General features: G+C 40.7%; 3 protein-coding genes across 6 annotated transcripts; 1 reads left to right on the top strand and 2 right to left on the bottom strand.

Moving 5' to 3' along the window:
- Window positions 1–2,593: 2,593 nt before the first annotated feature.
- Window positions 2,594–7,277, bottom strand: nsun4 (NOP2/Sun RNA methyltransferase 4). 2 transcript variants are annotated; one of them, XM_038718342.1, is made up of 9 exons: window positions 7,135–7,277; window positions 6,410–6,629; window positions 5,782–5,938; window positions 5,359–5,513; window positions 5,054–5,214; window positions 4,843–4,967; window positions 4,586–4,718; window positions 4,230–4,381; window positions 2,594–4,171 (listed from the first exon to the last, which is right to left on the bottom strand). In XM_038718342.1, exons 1-8 carry the CDS (start codon window positions 7,228–7,230, stop codon window positions 4,238–4,240), a joined length of 1,191 nt encoding a protein of 396 aa, XP_038574270.1. In that variant the 5' UTR covers window positions 7,231–7,277; the 3' UTR covers window positions 2,594–4,171; window positions 4,230–4,237. The 2 variants fall into 2 exon arrangements, with proteins under 2 accessions (XP_038574270.1, XP_038574269.1); XM_038718341.1 differs by having other exon boundaries at window positions 2,594–4,381.
- A 126-nt stretch (window positions 7,278–7,403) lies between these two features.
- LOC119902262 (cytochrome b-c1 complex subunit 6, mitochondrial-like) lies at window positions 7,404–10,133 on the top strand. The gene is made up of 4 exons (XM_038718343.1): window positions 7,404–7,561; window positions 8,270–8,323; window positions 9,422–9,583; window positions 9,723–10,133. Exons 1-4 carry the CDS (start codon window positions 7,514–7,516, stop codon window positions 9,753–9,755), a joined length of 297 nt encoding a protein of 98 aa, XP_038574271.1. The 5' UTR covers window positions 7,404–7,513; the 3' UTR covers window positions 9,756–10,133.
- Window positions 10,134–10,660: 527 nt separating this feature from the next.
- pif1 (PIF1 5'-to-3' DNA helicase homolog (S. cerevisiae)) lies at window positions 10,661–21,351 on the bottom strand. 3 transcript variants are annotated; one of them, XM_038718338.1, is made up of 13 exons: window positions 21,255–21,350; window positions 20,442–21,005; window positions 20,170–20,293; window positions 19,792–19,917; window positions 18,839–18,992; window positions 17,131–17,245; window positions 16,600–16,706; window positions 16,203–16,342; window positions 14,408–14,514; window positions 14,188–14,275; window positions 13,032–13,177; window positions 11,080–11,271; window positions 10,661–10,967 (listed from the first exon to the last, which is right to left on the bottom strand). In XM_038718338.1, the coding sequence occupies exons 2-13, from the start codon at window positions 20,991–20,993 to the stop codon at window positions 10,917–10,919; spliced, it is 1,902 nt and encodes a 633-aa protein (XP_038574266.1). In that variant the 5' UTR covers window positions 20,994–21,005; window positions 21,255–21,350; the 3' UTR covers window positions 10,661–10,916. The 3 variants fall into 3 exon arrangements, with proteins under 3 accessions (XP_038574266.1, XP_038574267.1, XP_038574268.1); XM_038718339.1 differs by lacking the exons at window positions 10,661–10,967; window positions 11,080–11,271 and adding an exon at window positions 12,291–12,777 and having other exon boundaries at window positions 21,255–21,351; XM_038718340.1 differs by lacking the exons at window positions 10,661–10,967; window positions 11,080–11,271 and having other exon boundaries at window positions 13,066–13,177; window positions 14,168–14,275.
- Between the last annotated feature and the right edge of the window lie 510 nt (window positions 21,352–21,861).

Here is a 21,861-nt window from a genome sequence, read left to right as displayed (position 1 = left end):
TGTGTAAATAACAAATGCACCTTGGCTGCTGCGCTGGGCTGTTTCTCCAACCGTTATGAATGACCACTTTCCAAAAATCGGCTAGAGGAGGATAATGATCTCACCAGATTAGCAGCGTTAATGTGGGTGTAACACCTCACCCTAACCTTTGTTGTGTTTTATTACACCACGCACATGTGTGTGCATCCTCGACCAAGGGCATCCTGATTGTGTGGCTGATAAGATTGGGATGTGGATATGCAGCACAAGTGAATGTCCTTGTTATCCAGGGTAAGAATCTGTCCAGGTACACAGCAGGATTTCCTCCCATGGGGCTCCCAACAAAATACTCTTGTTCCAAATGTTCTCTCTTTTCTTAACACCCCCCGCCCACACACACACACACACACACACACACACACACACACACACACACACACACACACACACACACACACACCCCTAGATTGTACTGCTGCAGAGTCAAGGGTGTGTTGAACCCTCGATGCTGGATCAGGTGCTTCCATCTCTAACACTCAGGGCTATATATTCACCACCATAACCACTTATTTATAGGCACACACGTATCTCCATCTACTTTCCTTTAAGCAAGTGATGACATGTGTGTATTTGTGTGGGTGGGTTTGTGTGTGTATGGGAGGGCTGAAATAACTAAATCGGCTGACAACTGATATGATATATATGAACCCAATACTGTAAATCGCAGGTCAGACAGTTTACGATTTTAGTCATCTGAACTACTCAAAAACAGTGTGTTATAACAGTATGCATTTTTTTCCATTGTAAAGCTTGACATATTTTGAATCAAGAAAGGTTTGTGTCGATCCACACAGATCCATTGGTTTGCTCTCTCTCTGACACCCCCGGAGCAAGCCCCCCCACACAAAAATCAGTGTACCATTCAATCAGTCCTTTTTCCCTCCCCCCGTCTTCATGGTTCTCTTAAAGGTTTTAACCATGGCGAGAATGAAAAGTGCCAGCGTTAGAAACCTCAGCCCATTGAGGAGGTGACAGGGTCTGCCAGAATATGATCCTAATCCTGTTTCCAGCATTCTTTTAGCCCACTGGCATTGCCATTTCGCTGCATATTCTCTGAGCTGTCAGGCCCAGGGAAATCCCTCTAATAGTGCATTGCCCAGATACACATCAAAGCCCTCCTGGAAACCACCAGCGGGAACTTAAGGGAGAGGGGTGCACAAGTACCATCAGGCTCACAGCTGCACATACACATGCAAGGAGTATGCTTGCTAACTTGCTTGAAAACACATAATGCTCAAAAAACACAACTCATAAGAGGATGACTGACGGAGAAATCACATGGCAACACTTTCTTTGTTAAATCTGAAACATTTAAAACACTTATCTTAACATGTTTAATAATTAATAGGACAAGAGAGATACTAAAGATATATGTTATAGAGATAGAAAAACACAGAAATGATTGATATCAAGAGGCAGACAACAGGTGACTAAACTATATATCCTGGGCCACCCTCCTTTAGTTCCACTTCATCTTCCATTTTCTTCTTGTCCTTTTTTTCTTAAACACTCTGACTGCCATCTCACCCCTCCCCGGGTAATCTTCTTAGAGAGAAGAAAACCCCTATTCTCTCTCTTCTTAATCTGGCTGCAGCCTAAACCTACGGTTGCATTTCCAATGTGGGCCTCACTGAACCAAACGGGACTGCTCTCAGCCAGTTCACATCGAGTATTGAGTCTATCTGAGAATGCTTAGATCCCATATTAGGTATATGGCAGCGACGCTTCTTTGAAGAAACTTATAGCACAGTCTGTGGCTCTGAAGGGAAACACTTTTAGAGATAAGCTGCAACACAAAGTGTGTAAATATCTCATAATACATAAAATAAAGACTGGGCTACATTATGGGATGTACTATATATTGGTGAGGTATTAAAGAGATTAATTGTTTTAAAATATACAGAAAGGCCAGTTGTCAAATTAGATATTGTCATATAGCCTGACCACACCACATTATGAAGAGGAGTATTTGGGATGGGATCCAGGAAGCCTGTTTTGGTAGTATATCTATTGTTGTAGTGTAATTTCCTGAAAAATCATCCATGAACTGTAAGCTATGCAAAAATAAAAACTGAAGAAGGGAAAGGGAAGAACCTATGCGTGTCACCTGCTCCTGGTCACTCTCCACCTTCCCAGTGTGTCGTACTGAGAAGGTGTAATACAACTGGATACGTGTAAAAGGCAAATTAATCAACATACAAACAATTGTAATCTGAACCCCCCCTATATAGCATTTTCTATCCACCCTGTGGCTGAGAGCACACCGGTGAAATCCCATCTCCCACCGCCAACATGTCTGATCTTCACCTCTGGGGTGGAAATCACCACAGCAGGAACAGCAGCATCTGCATTAAATACACAGACTATGACTAAGTCACCATGTGTGTCTTTACTAAACAAAACCTGTAACACCTGAAAGACATGTTTCTTTATAAGTCTCAAGTCACTTTTTCCTGTCAGTGCTCAGTTTATATATTATATACATTTCATTGCTAATGGATACAAGATCATTCATTAAGAGGCTTGCGTGGTATAAGGTGAGAGCATAAGACCATTACAGTGTTTTGCATGTTTATTAAAAACATCTACATTGTATTTGAAAACACAACAGAAGCACGGTTGTTTGGTTAAATCTATAATATTCATCTTTCTAATACACAGAATATGTCTCCCTAACACAGGCTTACACACAGGGACACAAATGCACAGCGGTTCATTGGCTAACTCAATAATAAAGCAGACAGCCAGTGGAGTCTATAGACAGGCAGAATAGAGAGTAACTCATCGCTAACAGTCTGCCGTCTCCTGAGTGTTAAAACATGTAAATTTATGTAAGAGCCCATAGGAAACACATATTTACAATACGTTTAGGTAATCACAAGAAGGGGCATTTGGGGCCCTGGAGACGAAAGCAGTCAATACAAAAATAGTTTTTATGTGTCATTAATTCCCTCTGCATTCCCAGATACATCCCCCTTTTACCACAGTAATACAGTAATCACTCACAATCGCACAGAAAATTATCTGCACTCATCTGTGGAATAAAAAAGCGGAGGGGCAAAACAGGGCGAGACGTCCCATTTTAGCTCTCCGCTGCCTCTTTAATGTTCATCTGGGAGCCGCATGGCTGCCGTCCATCCCTGCGCGGGGATGGGAGTCAGCTTCCAGCACTTGGAGCAGCTTAATGACAGTGGGATGTGGATGGTGGACTCGTTAGACACACACACACACACACACACACACACCTTTTTCACGCTACATTGCCTGGCCAGGACAACATAAAGGGTCATCGGTGGTGTGATGGAAAAAGAGGCACCTCTCCGCTCACATTAGCTTGTGATAAGAGGAAACACTTCACCTCTGAGCGATGTCAATGCAAAACAGAGTCAATCCAACTATAATAATGAAAGTTGCATAGTTTCATATGTTAGAAGCCAAATGGTCAAATAAGTCATTACCCGCCTGTTCATTACTCCCTCCTTACACACACTCACCCACATCGTCGTATTAGGCAAAGCCATCAAACCTGATGAATAACCGTAGAACAAGCCAAACCCATTTCAGGCAATTGTGATGGAAATTTGTGTTTCAGTAATGTGAGTCCCCAAACTGAAATATTCATCTCTATGCATCTGACACAGAGCAGGAGGACATACACACAGGAGCTCCCTTCAATATATATAACATTTAGAGACATGTCCTCAGTGTCCTCTAGTGGGGACAGACTATACAGGATACTTTGTGTACGGTTGCCACCTACTGGGCGAATAGAAAAACTACAATTAAAAGAGACATATTGCAAAGCTAGTTATAGTCATGAGCACATTCTGACTTAGTCAAATCAGAGTTTTAGCTCACTCAAAACAAGAATCCCCTAAAACTGAATTTGGCTTTCCAGTTGGTTCACCAGAGACCAAAAGTTTCCATATAAAAAGGTAGTTCAAAGCTGTCCACAATTATAATGTCATCATCCAGGTTCTCTGGGTTTTCTGATGATGAAATAAATCAAATGAAACCAACTGTAGTCCCTTGTTTCAATAGTCCACAACTATGATGTTACTATCTCCTCCAACAGCTGCAGATAATACATATACATGAGTCTGAAGCCAAAGAGTCAATAGGATCGCCTCATTAGTCCATTAAACAGTACCACAGTCATTCAAGTGTCCACAAGCTTTCAAGCAAAGCTGTCCACAATCTATGTAAGCCTCCTTAGCTTGCACATGTAGATGGGCCCAAAGTTAGCGGCCAAGTGTGGGATGACCATCTCACCCAGGTGGAGGTCGGGTGCAAAGTGAAAGGTTTTCCTAAACATGCTTATGAGGGGTCGCAGATCAATGACCTGAATGTAGATAGGATCAGGAGAAGGGGGAGAGGAAAAAAAGGAAAACAAAAAGTTTAAATAATTTGTTGTAATTTGGTTCCCATGTTCAAAAACAGGACATCCTGATATTGTAGAGGTGAGATGAAGTATTGTCCTCTTCCACTATTCTTAAGTTTATCAGATTAACTCTAATAACCAGTTTACAGTGCGAGTCTGACTGACCTGAAGGTGGATGCCGTGGTTCTCTTGAGCCAAGCAGATGGCCTGCTCCACCACGCTCAGGTTCTGGATTTGAGAAAGAGTGCAGGTGGAGTAAAGGATCTCCCCACCTGGACAAGCTGCTACGATTCCCGCCCTGCAGGATAGAGAGAGTGTTTGTTCACTTTAAATAAAATAATCATGTACACTTGTTGCTTTAAAATGTAACATAACCGTAATAATACAATTCACTTTATATTTATATCCTCAACAAAACTTACAGCAGCAGCTCCAGCTGTAGCTGTGGCAGCCTTCGTCTCTCACCGGTCCTGCTCTTACTGAATATATTGTTGTCATCCTCCATGAGCGAGTGTCTGTCTGTGGTGCAGGGGACGTCAACAAGGACCTGAACACAGAAAAGAAAGGATGTATTTGGATAAATGCCGTAATCTTTCCGAAAAGGATGAACATGATTATGTGACTCTGGCTTACTCTGTCGAAAGTGTTCCTTTCAATTTCCCCCCACTTGGTGCCATCAAAGGAGGTAATGCGTAGTTTCTTGTCTGTCAAAAACTGCTTAGGAACGTAGCTGTGGAGGACCTTCCTCAGCCGCGATGTCCGTGACACCGAGGCATCATTTACACACAAAAATCCTTTTTGGCATAAACACAGACGATGGAGGGTTAACTACCACCCACAGACCGAAAAGCATCACTAATGCTCACAGACAGGGGAGGCAAGAAAGGTTTGGCATGGACTAAGTAAGGAAAGCAGAAAGATGAGATCCGTCCTGTTACCTATAGACTGGGTCTGAAGTAAAGCCAGGGTCTTGCCTCCTGGAGCAGCACACAGGTCAAGCACATTGTGTCCTTCTTGAACATCCAACGCAAGACAGGGCAGCACAGATGCCGCGTCCATGAGGTAGTAACCCAACAACCCGCACATGTCTGGTCTTTAGAGGGCAAGGGAAGTCAGAGAGAACTGAGAATCAGACTGCACTTAGAAGAAGATGTGTTCAACCACTTGGGCTCACTAAAGCATTTTCAAACTAAACACATAAAGACAAAAAATATGTTCATCACGTTACAAACTACAAGACTTTCAACAACAGGGCTAATGTCAGCAGTGCTTTCCGAATAACCAACAGCCGAAGCAAACATTTTCATCCACTGAACAGAGGCAGTTAGTTCACGTATCAAAATATTTTTAGTAACAAATACCTTGCTGGCTTGAATCTTGTGATGTCCCCTCTTGGGAAAACAAAGCATTTTATGTTAGGACTAAGCTGTAAAGGAGAGAGCTGTTGATGATCAGGGTCAGATTTCTTCATAGAATCACCGGCTGCAACTTCAGATTCTTGCTCCAAGCATGGCTGAGCTGCAGAAATGATGAAGATGCACAATTGATCATATTAATCAAATTTTTTTTTGCCAATTTCTCCTAAATACAGCCATGTTATTAAAGGCAGGAGGAGTAGGATTAGTTGTTGCGGTTTGTTAACACAATATTCAAAGTTGGCCCCTCTTCCCTGGCTCAAAGACACCAGAAGCACACGCCCCATTGCTGTTTGTAAAAAAAAAAAAAAAAAAAAAAACACAAACAAAAAAACCCCCAAAACTCTGATGCACCCTAACATTACCTGAACTTATGAACTACTTACTTTCTATAAAATCAATTCTGTCTGTTATTCACAGTGACTGTGAATGTATCTTTTGCTGTTCTGAAAGCTCTAAATTAGTGAGCTCTCAGTATCAAAACCTGAAAGCACACTGCTTTCTCCAGCAGAGTAACTGATAAACTAACATCAGTAGGTTTCTAAGCAGGTAAACTTTGGAAATGCACAAGTACCTTCTGCATCTGTGTCACTGATGAAGTTGCTGCATCCCTGGGCTGTTAAGTCTGCCATAACAGCATCTTGGGAGAAATTATTGTGCAGGGCTCCATATTTCCTCTCTGACAGCAGAGCGGCTCGGACTGATGGCCACAGCTGCCCCAGCTGGACATTGTAGGTGGCATCAAAGTGCTGCAGGGCTAAACCGGTAGGAGGGTGCTTGGTGCGTGTGGCAGCCTGCAAAAGTAAGAAGGTTAAAACACCGATTTTAAATGCTCACTTGCTTTGATGTTCTCTGGGTGAGTTTAGTCAGTCAAATTAAACACCTAGAGTTAGGTGCAGGACTTGAAAACACACGTGAGTGTACAATTTTACATTCTTCAATGAACATCTAATAAGACTTATATACATTTTAATATACTGTATGAAAAATAACATCATAAAATTATATGTCTGTCTCACATTCAATTATGGTTACATTTAGCTAATTGAAGATATTGTCTTTTATTTTAACTGTTTACCTTCATTAATTTAATTTCAGCTGCAGCATTTTAGGTCCAGCTCTCATTAATCACATTCGCCATAATATAGTTATTGTCAAACTTCAATGCTTTTTTTGGGAATATCTACTATTTGCTGCTATGTGGCTTGATAACGTTACTCTTGACAGCTCTAAACATCAAGATAGTACAGATAACGACCACTATTAACTGATTTATCTGTCACTGTATTAAAAACATACCCATTTTTCCTTCACTCGGTTCCGTCTTGGCGTGAAACACCTTAAATCTTTCACTTTTCTTAGTAGCAGTCTGGTGTCCAGGAGCAGTGCCATCATGCTGTGCAACAGTTTATTAGGCCGTCTTCGCCCCGCTAGCCAAAATAAAGGTTCCGCCGAAATCATCCAAGTGAATGGGCGGCCCTTACACAAATACAAACAGATGATTGGACCATAGCAACTTCAATAATCGCTTTTAACCAATAGAAATCGTTATCCGGTAATCCTTCTAGTCGTTTCCTGCGTGTGACCGACCTAACGTCCTCAACGAGAAGCGGTGTGATATCAAACAAGGATTTCTGTCCTCTGTCGGGATTCTTTGGTGAATTTCGGAGTTGTAATCATGGGTTTCGAGAGGAAGATGCTCACACACGGCGACCCCGACGACGAGGTACTGGAAATTACAGATGTGTGCCCTTTAAGTGGCTTTTTCTAAGCGTGTGTGGCCAAGTTAATCTGCGAAGTGGCCTGACTCTGCTGGTCGGCGGTGCAACGTTAACGCGAAGGGTTTAGTGTCGCTAACGTTACGTTATGAACCATCCAGGCTCCTCAGGTCGTCTGGGACAGGTGCCCCTTCCGTCAAAACTAAACTGTTTACTGCTGCCTTGTATTAAATCATTGAGGCTCTAGAGTGTCTCACACTCCTGGTTTATTTATTTTTTTTTTCTCTGTAACTCTTTAATTGTTAACTGCCTTATGTTGCTCTTGCATTTTGTCTTGATGCCATTTTTATTTAAAGCCCTTTGAATTGCATTGTTGTTTAAATGTGCAATATAAACATCTATTCTTGCCTTAAGACGTTTAAATGTTACTTTTAGTACGCGGGTGGTGGCTGAAAATAAAAACAAAGTGTGAGTGAGTCTACATTTAAAAAACTATTTCGCCCATTTTTACTGTGAGGGTACCCCTCTGGTACTGTAGTACTGTACCAGTAGTTCCTTTTTGTTGTTTGGATATCCATCCCCCAGTTAATATAGACACAAAGTTACAAAAGCACAAGTAGTAGTTTTAACTTTTAGTAGTTTTGAGCCTTTTTAAAAAATTAAATAATTTTCCAGACTAAACGTAAAATGCCCATGATATAATTTTCACTGACCAGGAGGAAGATGCACCTGCTGAAGAGGAAGAGGAGGAGGAAGAAGAAGACATGGTGGTAAGTTTGTTCTTCATAAATTTGAATATTCTTTTAGTATTAACAAGGAATTCACCCGCAGCAAGCTTATTCAAGTATCAGCACTAGCCAGCTAAATAACTGTATACACACAAAGACCTTTTTATGGACAGAAATGGGTAAAATAAAAACATTTGACCAAAAATATGAACCTGCATTCAAGTAAAGTGATAATTAGGTTTGCACACCACTATGAGACAGTATGATAATAGACAGTATGATAATCTGCTGTTTACATTTCATGCAGTGGTGGAAAGTAACTGAGTACATCTACTCAAATACTCTACTTAAGTATATTTGAGGTACTTAAGTATCTCTTCTGCTCTTTACCAGCAGTGATGAACACATGAATGCATCAGTAATTATAATCTATTTGTACTAATGTAATACACATTCTGCATAATGAGTAGTTTAACTCTTGAGAGTGTAAGTAGATTGATGCTACTATATAATACATAAATAGTACTTTTATTTAAGTAATTGTGAATTCATGGCTTTTACTTGTAATAGTGTTATTACACAGGTACTACTGTGGACTGATGGCCAATTATTTAAAGTTGGGGTAGTCAACAGGATAGGTATAAGTATCCAACTGAAAAAAATCCTGCCCCCTCCCTACAGGCCTCCCTCAAAACACAATTTAATGCGCAGTGAGCGTGTGGGCAGATTACAGGCAGGTAGGCCAGCCGTACATTTCTGAGACAGCCCCAGATATCTGATTATTTAAAATTTTGTATCAGGGCATTTGGTTTATTGATTGTTGCCGGGATATACAGAGGATTTCCAAAAATAAAACTCCTGAAATTAATTGCCCTCGTGCTTATCTCCATCACTCAATCTCAGTTTGAACCTACATACAGTCCATGGTTTGAACATTGTGATTGATTTGCCAAAAGCTCTAAGAAATGTTTTGTGTAAGACTGAATTGACCTTCGATTTCAGAAGTAGAGATAAATGATGTTGGTGCAAAATTGCTGGCGGCAGCTGGTAACACATTTGTTACCAGGTATGTGATAAGTTCATTTGGTGATTCATTTTTTGTAAAAATGATAGACCACATTTGCTTTTGTCCCTCCCCAGGACCCTATAGAAACAATACGAGTCAAGTGTGAGCAGACTGAACACTGTGTGCACTACAAGGAGCGTCTGGAGACATGTGAAGCCCGAGTCAGCTCCAGATCCAACACTGAGGAGGAATGCACAGAAGAACTCTTCGACTTCCTGCATGCACGAGACCATTGTGTAAGTGTGACACAAAGAGGGTGGAGAAAAATGTGCCATTTTCCCTTTCCCCACATGAACCATACTGCATGTCACTTGAGGTTTGAAAGAGCTCGTGTGCTGATGAAGACACCAATTGTGTTCCCCTTTGTATTTATAGGTAGCACACAAGCTGTTCCACCACGTGAAATGACCTGCCTGCCCAGTTTCCACCACTTGGAGCTGTAGAATCCTAACTGCAAAAATTGTAAAATAATCAGGAGAGTTCTGTTGTTCCTGTGTATTAATGTAAATTGATTTTCTTGGGTTCCTTGACTAACAACATGCCACCCTTTCTGTATACAGTACATACTTGCGTAGACCGTGTTGGAAGCAGCATATTTAATCAGTCGCTACTTGTATAGGTTTTGGGTTCATCCAACTTGTCAAGGTTGTACAAAGAACGAGCTCAGACTGTTTCTCATAATGTGGTCAGTATATATGCTGCTCCAGTAACGGAGAAGTTACCTCAGGTTTGGTCATGAATTCATCACGCTGACAGAAAATAAAAGGTTTTGTTTTGTTTCCAGCATTGCATTATTTTAACTCATTTGACTCTCCTGTGGTACAAGTGGAAGTGTTTGACTTTGAAGCTCTAAAGGGTCTTTAAATGTCGGTCTAACGTGGATGTTACAGGCACACAGTTTGGTAATATTGACAAGATATTGCACAAATTACTTGATACAAAAATGCTTCAAATCCCATGATAAAACCGGTGTTCATCTCATAAGTCTTAATGAGTGAATACAATTTTAAATAATTACAGCATCCTAGTTTGAGAAGTCTATACAATTATGGCAGGATACTGAAATATCATGTAGTCCTAGGAGCTGATACTATAGTATCAACACTTGTAGCCTAGTTTAGGAAATCAGGTATATAGTGTACTGCCTTTATACAACTTACATTTCAGTATATAAAGTGTGTCTAGGTTGGAGATCAAGAGAAGAAAATGGGCTTACAAAGGCTACTTTAAATATTAGTAGCAGAATTTATATTAATTTCCCACTCTAATGTGGTGTCAGGACTCCCAGAAGGCAGACAACAGTACTCCAGAGATAAAAGCTGACTAAAACTTTATTGAATACATGCCATCAATCATAATAAATTAAATCAAGTAACAGAAAAATTTACAGCATTGGTCAAAAGGTGGCAGTACACTGCCAAAAAACACAGGAACTGAGGTAGACTGAATGTGGATGTCTGTGGTTGCGGTCATTTAAGAAAACCACATTTCAAAAGAAAAAGCATAACATGCAGACAACTCATGCACACAGTGCATACTGTTATAGAAGATGTAAATGAATTCACCTTCTCACCAAGAGTTTTCTTTGTTGCTGTTGCCAACATAATCATCTATAGAGGCCTGCAGAGAGCAGTAGAGACAGAATTTTATTTAATTTTTTTCCCCCCCTTACAAGATTGAATAGTGTGTCTACAAGTTATGACAATGACGTGAGGAAGAGCTCTGCACTCACCTGCATGAACAGCCTCTCCTTCCTCAGCTTCCTGTAGAAGAGAAGAACATCTGGATCCGCCCGGACCACGCGTGGGTCAAAGTCCATGACCCTCAGACCCTCCAGGCTCCGAGCCCGAGACAAAGCCACGTAAGCCTGGCCACTCTCAAACACACGCGCCAGAGAGATTTCCACACAGTCCAGTGTCATTCCCTAAAATGAATGGTTAAAGGTCAGAATGACTGACATGCTAGCATGCAAAATCAATCTTACAACAGAGAATTTATTGGCATTTTTGTAGTTCACAATCAAGCAGTGTGCAATGACGTATGGATATTGCAGTGTTTAGCATAAAATGTGTCCAAAATCAAGGAGATTTATTCACAGCTCTTAAGTATATTAAATTATTACATATCTTTAACATATGTAATTTATAAAAAAAAGTTATTTCAAGATTCAATGCCACATGGGCAACATCTCCACCCAAACCCTGTGATTCTCAAATTCTTTACTGTCCACTCATTTCCTCTGAAGGGATGAAGGTGTGGGTTTTCCTTTTTATTTCCCCGTGCTTTAGCTCCTCTGCTTTTGATCAAACACTGGTGACACATGGGTCGTGACGAAGAACTCAATTACCCAGAGGGACACTTTTTCCTCTCTGACCAATTTCAGGTCTGAGGTCAGGATATAGAATATGCTGTGGGAGCACTGTGGGAAGCTGCAGGCGAGACAGCGGAGTGATTGCTGAGGATACAATTACAGCTCATATGTGGGTAGCGATAATGTTCAGGGTGTCTGACAAGGCCTCTGTAGCAATTTCCCTTCATCAAAAAAAAAAAAAAGTCAGTTTTTTTACTTTTATTAGACAGCACAAAGGTGGGTGAAAGGAAGGGAGGAGGAGGGGGGGTGGGGGGTGTTACTGGCAAGCCCTGAATGCCACACCCAGACACACTGGTCTTAAATTCTTAAATGTGGCTACTTCCCCAAATGAACACTGGCTGCCCATTTGAATTCCAGTTGTGTAAACTGAGCAATTTATAAAACAAATAGCCTCTCTAAATTCATGCTCAAACACTCATAATGTCAATAACTGTTATTGGTTTTAGTCATTAAACTAGTACTTTGTAGTAGTTTAACAGAAAAGTGTTTCTGTGAAGTTCAGTTTAAGATGTGAGGCAAGGCTGATTGTAGATCAGTGTTGCTTGATAAATACCAGCCAAGGACAACCTGTGTTCAGATTTTATATATTTTAATACTTTGTTTTCAAAGAGCTGTTTCCTCCACCACCCACAATTCATTTTAATCTTCTTCCGGCTGTGAGCAACTCCTCCATTGCATTGTGGATGATTGTGAGTAGTGTGCATCAGCAGCCCACATTTAAACCACATTTAGTATGCATGCTGTTTTGCATGCTTTGAGTGCACTTCATTTTGTCATTTTCTGGTGTGAACACTGCATACTCAAAATGTGCATAGAATTTACATAGTCAGATTTCAAGACAATGGCTAGGAGATGCAGAGCGACCTAATGCTTACAAGTCCCACTACTGTGCTGGTGTCAGAAATAAACCCATTTGAAATGAGTCATTGATAATATAGTACTATTAGTGAATTCATAGAAACACTTCTTGTGTAAAAAGTAATAAAAAAAAGGGAGATTATTCTTTTTATCTGAACACAGTGACATCGCTTTCTTCTTCTCCACCCTTTTGATATCAACCTTGGATGACAATAAGGTAGACAGTGAGTAAGCTTCAAGGCCAGACAGACTGCAATCAAACCATCAGCCATTATAAGCCGTCTAGAGGTGACTGCAAATGCAGTACAGAAGAAAAACACATTTGTTTCAGAACAATTAAATTAAAATAGTCATTCATCAAGTGAGTCATTCATTTGAGAGAAACTCACAAAACACTGGTGTCCCATGACAACACTGAACAAGGTCTTCTGAACAAGGACTATACGGCTACTCACCTGGCTCTTGTGGATGGAGATGGCCCAGGCCAATTTGAGTGGCAGCTGCTGTCGACTCAGATAGATCCCACTGCCCGACTTAAACACCCAGCGCTCAGTCTTCAGCACCTCTGTAACGCCGCACAGAAAACGCACACATGGGAGACCTGACGAAACAGGAAACATGTCGTTAGTGAAAAGACTTATTGTGGGATTTTCACGCATTTTAAAAAGGTGTTTGTGCCTAACCTGCTGATTCAGCATGAAAGACCTTGGGTACTTAAATATCCTCCAGTCATGTTTTTCAGGTGACTGGAGGCAGCTACAAGTGACTGAGTGCCAAGGCAGCTCTTAATTGTAGGCGTTTAGCATTTAGATATGTTAGGTATATATTGGGTCTGAATTGCTGCTGGTGTTTAGGCATGACTTTGAAGTGGATGCAGTTATGGTTGACGCACCAACTCCTCCATCTTGAAGCAGTTACCCATATACATCTTTGAAGTAAACATAAGACATGGGTAGTTGGTGTGAGCAAAAAAATAGCTAAAAGTTTATATTTAGGAGTGTTAATCGAGTAACTCCAAATACATAAACCTCATTAACAGGAAGAAGAAAAAAAATATAGTATGTTAACATGTATGTAATACACATTCCTTTTCTTGCTGAGAGTAAAATGAATAGATCAATACTAGTCTCATGTCTGTACCCTAAATATGAAGCTTGAGCCAGGAGACAGTAGGCTTAGCATAAACTAGTACCAATACTAGTCACTGCAACCTGCCAAAAAAGAGAAAACAATATTCCAACACAAACACCCTGCAAAACTGCAACATGTTTTTTTCAGTTCTGTGTGTGTGTATGGATATGAATGAGACAAAACTTATATTAAACTTAGAAACAAACAGCATATAGCTATATAAATAGCTTTTTCCATCCGTTTCCAGTCTTTATGTTTACCATATGGAGCGGTCTCAATTTTCTTATCCAACTCTGAGCAGGACTGCAAATTAACACATTTCCTCAAAATGTCAAACTATTACTTATCACTATGAAAATCTCTCTTGTAAATACATCCAATCAATACTGCCTTTTCTGAGCAAATATTAAGTCAATGTCTCAAGATGACTATATAAATAAACAAATAAATACATACATACCTACATACATACATACTGACCATGTTTGCCAGGCTCAAAACCCACCACAACCCCTCGCGCTCCATTCACTAGACCTCGGGCGACATCCAGGTTCTTTGTCAGCATGACCTTAAAAACAACAAGTCACCAAAAATTGAAAGTAAAAATTGCGCACAGTAGTCAACACAAGTGGTTTGTTGCATGCCAAATTGCAGTAGGTGTGGAAAATTGTGGAGAATAAACTACAATGCACACGCACACCTGAGCTCCCACTTTGAGTTGGATGAGTCGGCTGACGGGGCTGTGAGCTTCTATTGTCTTCACCAGGGCTGGGTCACTGTCCAGTGCCTCAAACACACGCACCGACCCTGGAGGACAGTGAGCGATTCAATAAACAGGCTATCATGACTACTTCTACATAAAACCTATACACACACACACACACACACACACACAACCCCAATTCCAATGAAGTTGGGACGTTGTGTAAAACGTAAATAAAACCAGAATACATGCATTTGCATCCTTTTCAACCTATATTCAATTTAATACACTACAAAGACAAGATATTTAATGTTCAAACTGATAAACTTTATTGTTTTTTGCAAATATTCACTCACTTTGAATTTGATGACTGAAACACATTACAAAAAGGTGGGACAGGGGCAACAAAAGACTGGGAAAGTTGAGGAATGCTAAAAAAAAAAAACAAATAAAAAAAACCCTGCTTTCATTCTACAGGTGAACAGGTTAATTGGAAACGAGTGAGTGTCATGATTGGGTATAAAAAAGGAGCATCCCCAAAAGGCTCAGTCATTCACAAGAAAGGATGGGGCGAGGTTCACCACTTTGTGAAGAACTGCGTGAGCAAATAGCCCAACAGTTTAAGAACAATGTTTCTCAACGTACAATTTAGGGATGTCATCATCTACGCTCCATAATATCATCAAAAGATTGAGCCCAAGCTCATCTGAGATGGTCTGATGCAAAGTGGAAAAGTGTGCTGTGGTCTGACGAGTCCACATTTCAAACTGTTTTTGGAAATTATGGACGTCGTGTCCTCCGGGCCAAAGAGTAAAAGGACCATCTGGATTATTATCAGCGCAAAGTTCAAAAGCCAGCATCTGTGATTGTATGGGGGTTTGCTAGTGCCCATGGCATGGGTAACTTGCACATCTGTGAAGGCACCATTAATGCTGAAAGGTACATTCAGGTTTTGGAGCAACATATGCTGCCATCCAAGCAACGTCTTTTTCAGGGACGTCCCTGTTTATTTCAGCAAGACGTGGCTTCGTAGTAAAAGAGTGCGGGTACTAGACTGGCCTGCCTGCAGTCCAGACCTGTCTCCCATTGAAAATGTGTGGCGCATTATGAAGCGCAAAATACGACAACGGAGACCCCGGACTGTTGAGCAAATGAAGTTGTACATCAAGCAAAAATGGGAAAGAATTCCACCTACAAAGCTTCCACAATTAGTGTCCTCAGTTCCCAAACGCTTATTGAGTGTTGTTAAAAGGAAAGGTGATGTAACACAGTGGTAAACATGCCCCTGTCCCAGCTTTTTTGGAATGTGTTGCAGGCATCAAATTCAAAGTGAGTGAATATTTTCAAAAAACAGTAACGTTTATCAGTTTGAACATTAAATATCTTGTCTTTGTGGTGTATTCAACTGAATCTAGGTTGAAAAGTATTTGCAAATCATTGTATTCTGGTTTTATTTATGTTTTACACAACGTCCCAACTTCAGTGGAATTTAAGTTGTACACAAAACCCCCTCTGCCCCAAAAAATAACTGGTGGGGTTGCCCCCCACCAGTTTCCTGATGCAGGAGCTGACAAAATAAAAGTATACCAGAACAGGAAACTAAACTGGTCAGAAAACAAGTGGCACCTGGCTGAGACTAAAAATATCTCGAGAGGAAACGGGTTTCAACAAGGTTGCCATACATGACTCAAAGCCATGGATAACAGTTTTGCCAAGTTTCACCTGGATTGAAACCAAACAAAGTAACACCTGTTTCAAACTAGAAAAATAAATCAAAATGAAGAATTCAGACCTGGCAGCTGCTGGAGTTTGTTCTCGTTTGTGAGCTCCACGTCATCCTTGTGTGTGCACAACCTGGTTGCTAGAATGCCGTCCCTCTCGATCCGATGGTAGGCGCTTTCCATCAACTTAGCAGTGACTTCCTCCGTCACCCTGAATGGTGTTAAGACAGAACTTGATTGAAATTTTCCTTTTGTTGCACAAATGTTCTGTAGAATAAAACAAAATGACCTTCTGTCCTTAAGAGGCCTGCAACGGCACCAAGTGCATTTATGTAACATACATACAGAGATAACATATCCATACTTTTGGCATGAACTATTAAAAACATTACAATTGCATTAGCTGTACAAAAACACATTGTGGCTATGAAATTCCTTGAAATGAAATTCCTTGAAAAATTATTTTACCTGCCCACCCTCACTGCCTGCAGGAGGGAGATGAAGGACTGGTCGGTTTGCCTCCGCACTTCTGTTAGCTCCATGTTGAGCTGGATGACCTTGCGCCAACTCCTCGCCTGAAGGTTCATAGAGGGGAAAAGTCTTGTTCACCAACATCCATTAATGCTCTTCGGCAAGTGAGCGGATCGCCCGTATGCTGACTCATGGGAACAGCATAGACCATCATGAGTAAGTGGAAATGCCTCAGTACAATACTGACACACACGACCGCTTACATAAAAGTGGAGTACACAAATTATTGGGCTTCCTGTTACCAACTACACCTAAAAATATACCATAGAGTTGAATTAACTGTTCTATTATAATCTTTTTAAAAAGAATGATTTATTGCAAGGTAGATGTATTAGACTTGTTAAAATGTTCTGCTATTTCAGTGTGAATTACCTTTTCGCCATACAGCCTATCAACTTACTGACACGGCGTAATTAAATTAATTAAAGACAAACAAATAGAGAAGTCCAGGATCCACGATGGTCTGACCTGGAAGCAAAAGCTGGTATTTTCCTTTCCCTTAGAAACAGGAGGTAGCTGGAGGAAGTCACCACATATGATCAGCTGGATGCCTCCGAACGGCTCAGTAGACCTCCTCACCGACCTGCAAGAGCACGGTGACAAGATGCGTTACTGAAGATTAATGTAGTGATTATATGGCTACAACTAAGGATTGTTTTCATTATCGATATAGTAGATAATATATAAATATAATAGAGAAAATAAATGCAAATGAGTCTATGAAAAATTGGAAATTTGGAAATATGTCAAAAATCAACACGTCTGAAAAATATTTTTATAAATTTAAACTGTTTTATAAAAAGATGTTTTAATTGTTCAGATGTAACTAGTACAGCTATAGTAAAATGGATTTTTAGATTTTATACAGACTCATTAAATATGAATGTATGTCACACAATATAGTTCACAAGTGCTGCTGAGCTTCCCAGTAAAACCCAGGGGATTATCTATTAACTGGAACCATAAACTGTAATTCAAAAGCAAGTACTTTTGTTAAAGCGGGTGTTAAAATTCCTCATGCTGGAAGTCCAACCGTTTGCTAACAGTCTGAAAAATCTGTGAAGTGATATTAGTCCATTCTCCATTTCAGTGCTGTTCATACTGTTATATTGTCATATTGTAGATACTTTATACCAAAACCACCTACCTCAAGTCATTACTCCTGCACAAAATACTTTTTTATTCCAGCATCCTTTGCACTATGCTTCATTGCACTGTGTACATGTAAATGTACATGTATTTCACATCCACCTCCGACATGTACATACTCCTGCATCCTTTGCACTCTGCTCACTGCACTATTTGTCAATATGTCTATATTGTTTTTGTTCATTGTGTGTCTATTTGTGTTGTCTACACTGAAGTCTGTGTCTGATTTGATTTTATTATTGTGATTTTGTATTTTTGAGTAAGCACATCGTGAGCAATGTACAATCCAGAGTCAAATTCCTCGTATGTGTACACATACCTGGCAATAAAAGCCGATTCAGATATTACAGAGGAGATTTAATCTCGAAGGAGACACCCAGGGTGTGTTTGGAAACTCTGAAACGTAACACTTTGTAACACTGCAAACATTACGAGTAATAAGTTTTCAATGTTTCTTAATTAAGTTCAACTTTTAAATCTTACTTTAACCTTCCAAAACACAGTTTCAAATTTATTCATTATGAATGGTTAAGTATTTACCCAAACACCAGCTGCCTGAAAGAGCTTTAATGAATTAAGTCATATCAATCACTAGTGACAAGATGTTTATTTGTATAATTTGTGTAAAGATCAACAACTGTTCAATAAGTCAAATTTATCATTAAGCTCTGTGGTTGGGTTAGGGATGATACTCATTCAAATCATCATTATGCATTGATAAAGACGTGTTTTTTTGTTTAGGCCATCTGATTAATGTCTACAGATTCTACACTAATGTAAATGTTATTGTAATTTAATTGAACTGCTGCGGCCACCTAGCAAACAAATATGCACCTGCATTTAACAGTGGCCAAACACGTGAAAGCTCTCCAACAGAAAACAGTCTGTAACTGCTTTACTAAAGACTTTGTAAACTTATGATATACTGTAGTATCATAACGTGATTTTTGTTATTGTTGTTGTTGTTGTTGTTGTTATTGTAGATTGATATTGGCCATGATGTTCAGCTTTGAATCTCATCTCTCACCTAGCCACCGACTCGAGCTTGTCAAAAAACTGTGCCTCAACCATGGAGACCTCATCGATGATGAGGTGTCGACAGGTCGTCCAGTGCTGCAGCACCCCAGGCCTCTGAGCCAGCTCGACGCACTGCTCCAGGGGGGCAGAGCCGGAGCCAATGCCTGGAATGAACAATGGTACGGAGGATAGAAAGACAGATGGCCAGACGAGACACAAATGAATAACACCCAAGCAAATACTCAATTCGCACCCTCTACTGTATATTGAGATTTAATTAAAAACGTCTGTTCTTGTGAAGAGACATCAGACACCTCATCCTCCCATTATATTAAAGATTCATAATCTGAAATAGGGCATCACACAGACACTGTAACGGAGTCAAAGGCTGCAGCTCTACTTTAAAAAGGTTAGCACAAAAGAAAAAGACCTTTTTTCTTTGGAGTGAGTAGGGCTGAAAAGTTTAGCAGATTGCCAGAACATTTTTAACTGTTTAAAATGTTGTCATTCTCTAAGGAAAAATATTCACTGGTGCCAGTTTCCCAAGTGTGAGGATTTGGTGCTTTTCTCCGTTCTGTATTATTGTCAAGTGAATCTCTGCGCTTCGGACTGTATGCCAGATAAAATGAGCAATTTGAAGAGGTCATCTTGGGCTCTGGGGAATTGTGACAGGCATTTATTTATTATTTATTTGAATACTAGATGATTAATCAAGAAAATAATCAGCACATTAATGAATAATGAAAATAACTGATGCTGTCCTGCTGATAAGGATTCTGCCTCATGCTTTTCTGTATTAGGACAGATGTCAGTCAATAGCACTGCCTAATTTCAGGAAAGACCTTCGGTGAAACCAGCAAATTGACTAATTATTTGGATAACATACAATATGACTAGTTGATTTCCACATTTGTGTCAGTCTTACATAAAATCTATTTTGTCTCCTCAGACACAATGACTGACCGGCAAAGTTGTGTAATGTTGTTCCTCCAATGTGACATGCAGCCACTCCGGTGCTGGCTGTGGCAAAGGTGCTCTTTGGAGGAAGAGATCCGATAATTCTCTTCAGTAAGAAGGACTTCCCTGTACCTGATATACACACACACACACACACACACACACACACACACACACACACACACACACACACACACGTTTATTGCCAGAGGGAAAACAAAAGTCAAGAGAGATTTACATCAGATTCTCTTGAGCGAATGTTAGGAAAAAAAGACAACATGTTACTAAATGACAGTAAGGCAGTAAAATGTAACAGTTACTCAAAATGTATCATATGCAAGATAATCTTTAAGTTATTACAAAAATTTATTGTGGCACACTTACCTGCACTTCCAGTGAAGAAGACGTTCTTACCACTCAGCACAGCACTGAGGACAGCCGCTTGTTCTTTATTCAGCTTACGTGATGGCAGAGCCAGGATGGGCCTCTTACTTGGGTTGGCCTTCACCTAAAAATAATCAAAACAGACAGCCGGTGACATATCATTCAACAGATTAGATGCAAAGATTAGACAGCGTGGAATAGATTCAGGAGGGTAAAATGTTGGTGCATAAGTCTCCCACTGGTAAAGACAAGACACTGTGTTTTCAACTCACTGGGCTGAAGTTACTGTCACTCCTTGACCTTTTGACTTGCTGTCCTGTTCCTGCCACAGTCGTCTTATTGGTGCGGTCTGCCAGGCCTTTAGGTGCCACTTTATTTCGTAGCTCATTAACCTTCTGGATATCCTTTTGCTGCAGGGGGCTGATGGCCTCGAAGCTGCGGGGCAGACCGGCTTTGAGCTTCTCTCGGTCGCTCAGGGGCTTGCTGCTCTGCAGGGCCTGGTGTTTGATGCTCAGGGTTTTGAGGAAGAGGTTCAGCTGGTCGGGGGGGCAGTTGGAGATGAGCACCTGGATGTTTTCAGGGAGAAGTTTGACGGTGCACTTCCCATCTCTGGCGAACTTGGTAAAAAGTTTGAACTCTTTCAGACGGTAACTTTGCGGGACTTTCCCGTCGTGGACCCGGAGGATGAGCTCCTGGAACTCATTCCGGCCCAGAATAACGGAGGCTTTACGGATGACCTGCCTCCGGGTGGCCTGGCCGGAGATGTTCAGCTGCTCCACGGTCACACAGCACTGCAGCTGGCCACCGTCCTCCCCGGCGAACATTGCAACAACTTTCTACGAAACACAAGAGCCCGCATTTATTCATGAATAGCATTTTGCTTTGAACAAAACATTAGAGTGCGGCGGCGCATGAAACAGCAAACTGTGTTTAAAGAGCCTGAAAGGACAAAACGTAGCGTTACCGCAGCTGTGGTTCATTTAATCAACATAAACATCTTGATCTCGCGTGTTTCGCCCGCGTGATCGATATAAACTTAAAATGTAACGTAATAGTCACGGGAAAAGTTTTAACTCAGTTCTTACCTTTGTTTTTAAATGAAATATGTGCTAAACTCTCTCCCAGTATGCAGCTGCTCTCCAATCTGCGAACGCGAACACCGACCGATTTTCAAATTATCAGTGCTTGAAATGAACCAATAGCTGAGCGGTGATCCTGGCCAATCAGCAGGAGGAGATTTAACACAGCATCCAGTGGAAGATGAGAAGGGACGCCTCCCGTGGCTGCCTCGACCAATCGCTGGTATTATGACTGGCGACGTTATATTTGTGTGAAAAACACATGGCTACCCGGAAATATAAAAGTTTTTCACAATAACGGCGCTAAATTAAACACGAAATACAGACAGACAGATAATTCGGCGTCTTTTATTTTCTCTGTTTCCCGAAGTAATTTGAAACCCAGTTAGGCTGCTGTACAATAATAGTCAATTGTGATTTGTAGATCATCACTGCTGCCCATGTGAAAAGACTGAAATGATGTGTGATGGAGGGAGATACTATATACAAAGCACAAGGTAGACTACAAGAAGTTACAAGTTGTTTATTAGTCATTATACAGCACAAGGCTGCATAACAAAATGAAATTTGTAGTTCCTTCGTGCTACACACAACTTACAATTAAGTGTAGGCA

The sequence above is a fragment of the Micropterus salmoides genome, unplaced genomic scaffold (genome assembly GCF_014851395.1).
Source record: "Micropterus salmoides isolate LMB-PRFRI ecotype aquatic unplaced genomic scaffold, ASM1485139v1 Ms_hic_scaffold_14, whole genome shotgun sequence".
NCBI classification, from domain to species: domain Eukaryota; kingdom Metazoa; phylum Chordata; class Actinopteri; order Centrarchiformes; family Centrarchidae; genus Micropterus; species Micropterus salmoides.
The sequence above is the reverse complement of the archived record's forward strand: the minus strand, read 5'-3'. Positions and strand labels throughout refer to the sequence as shown.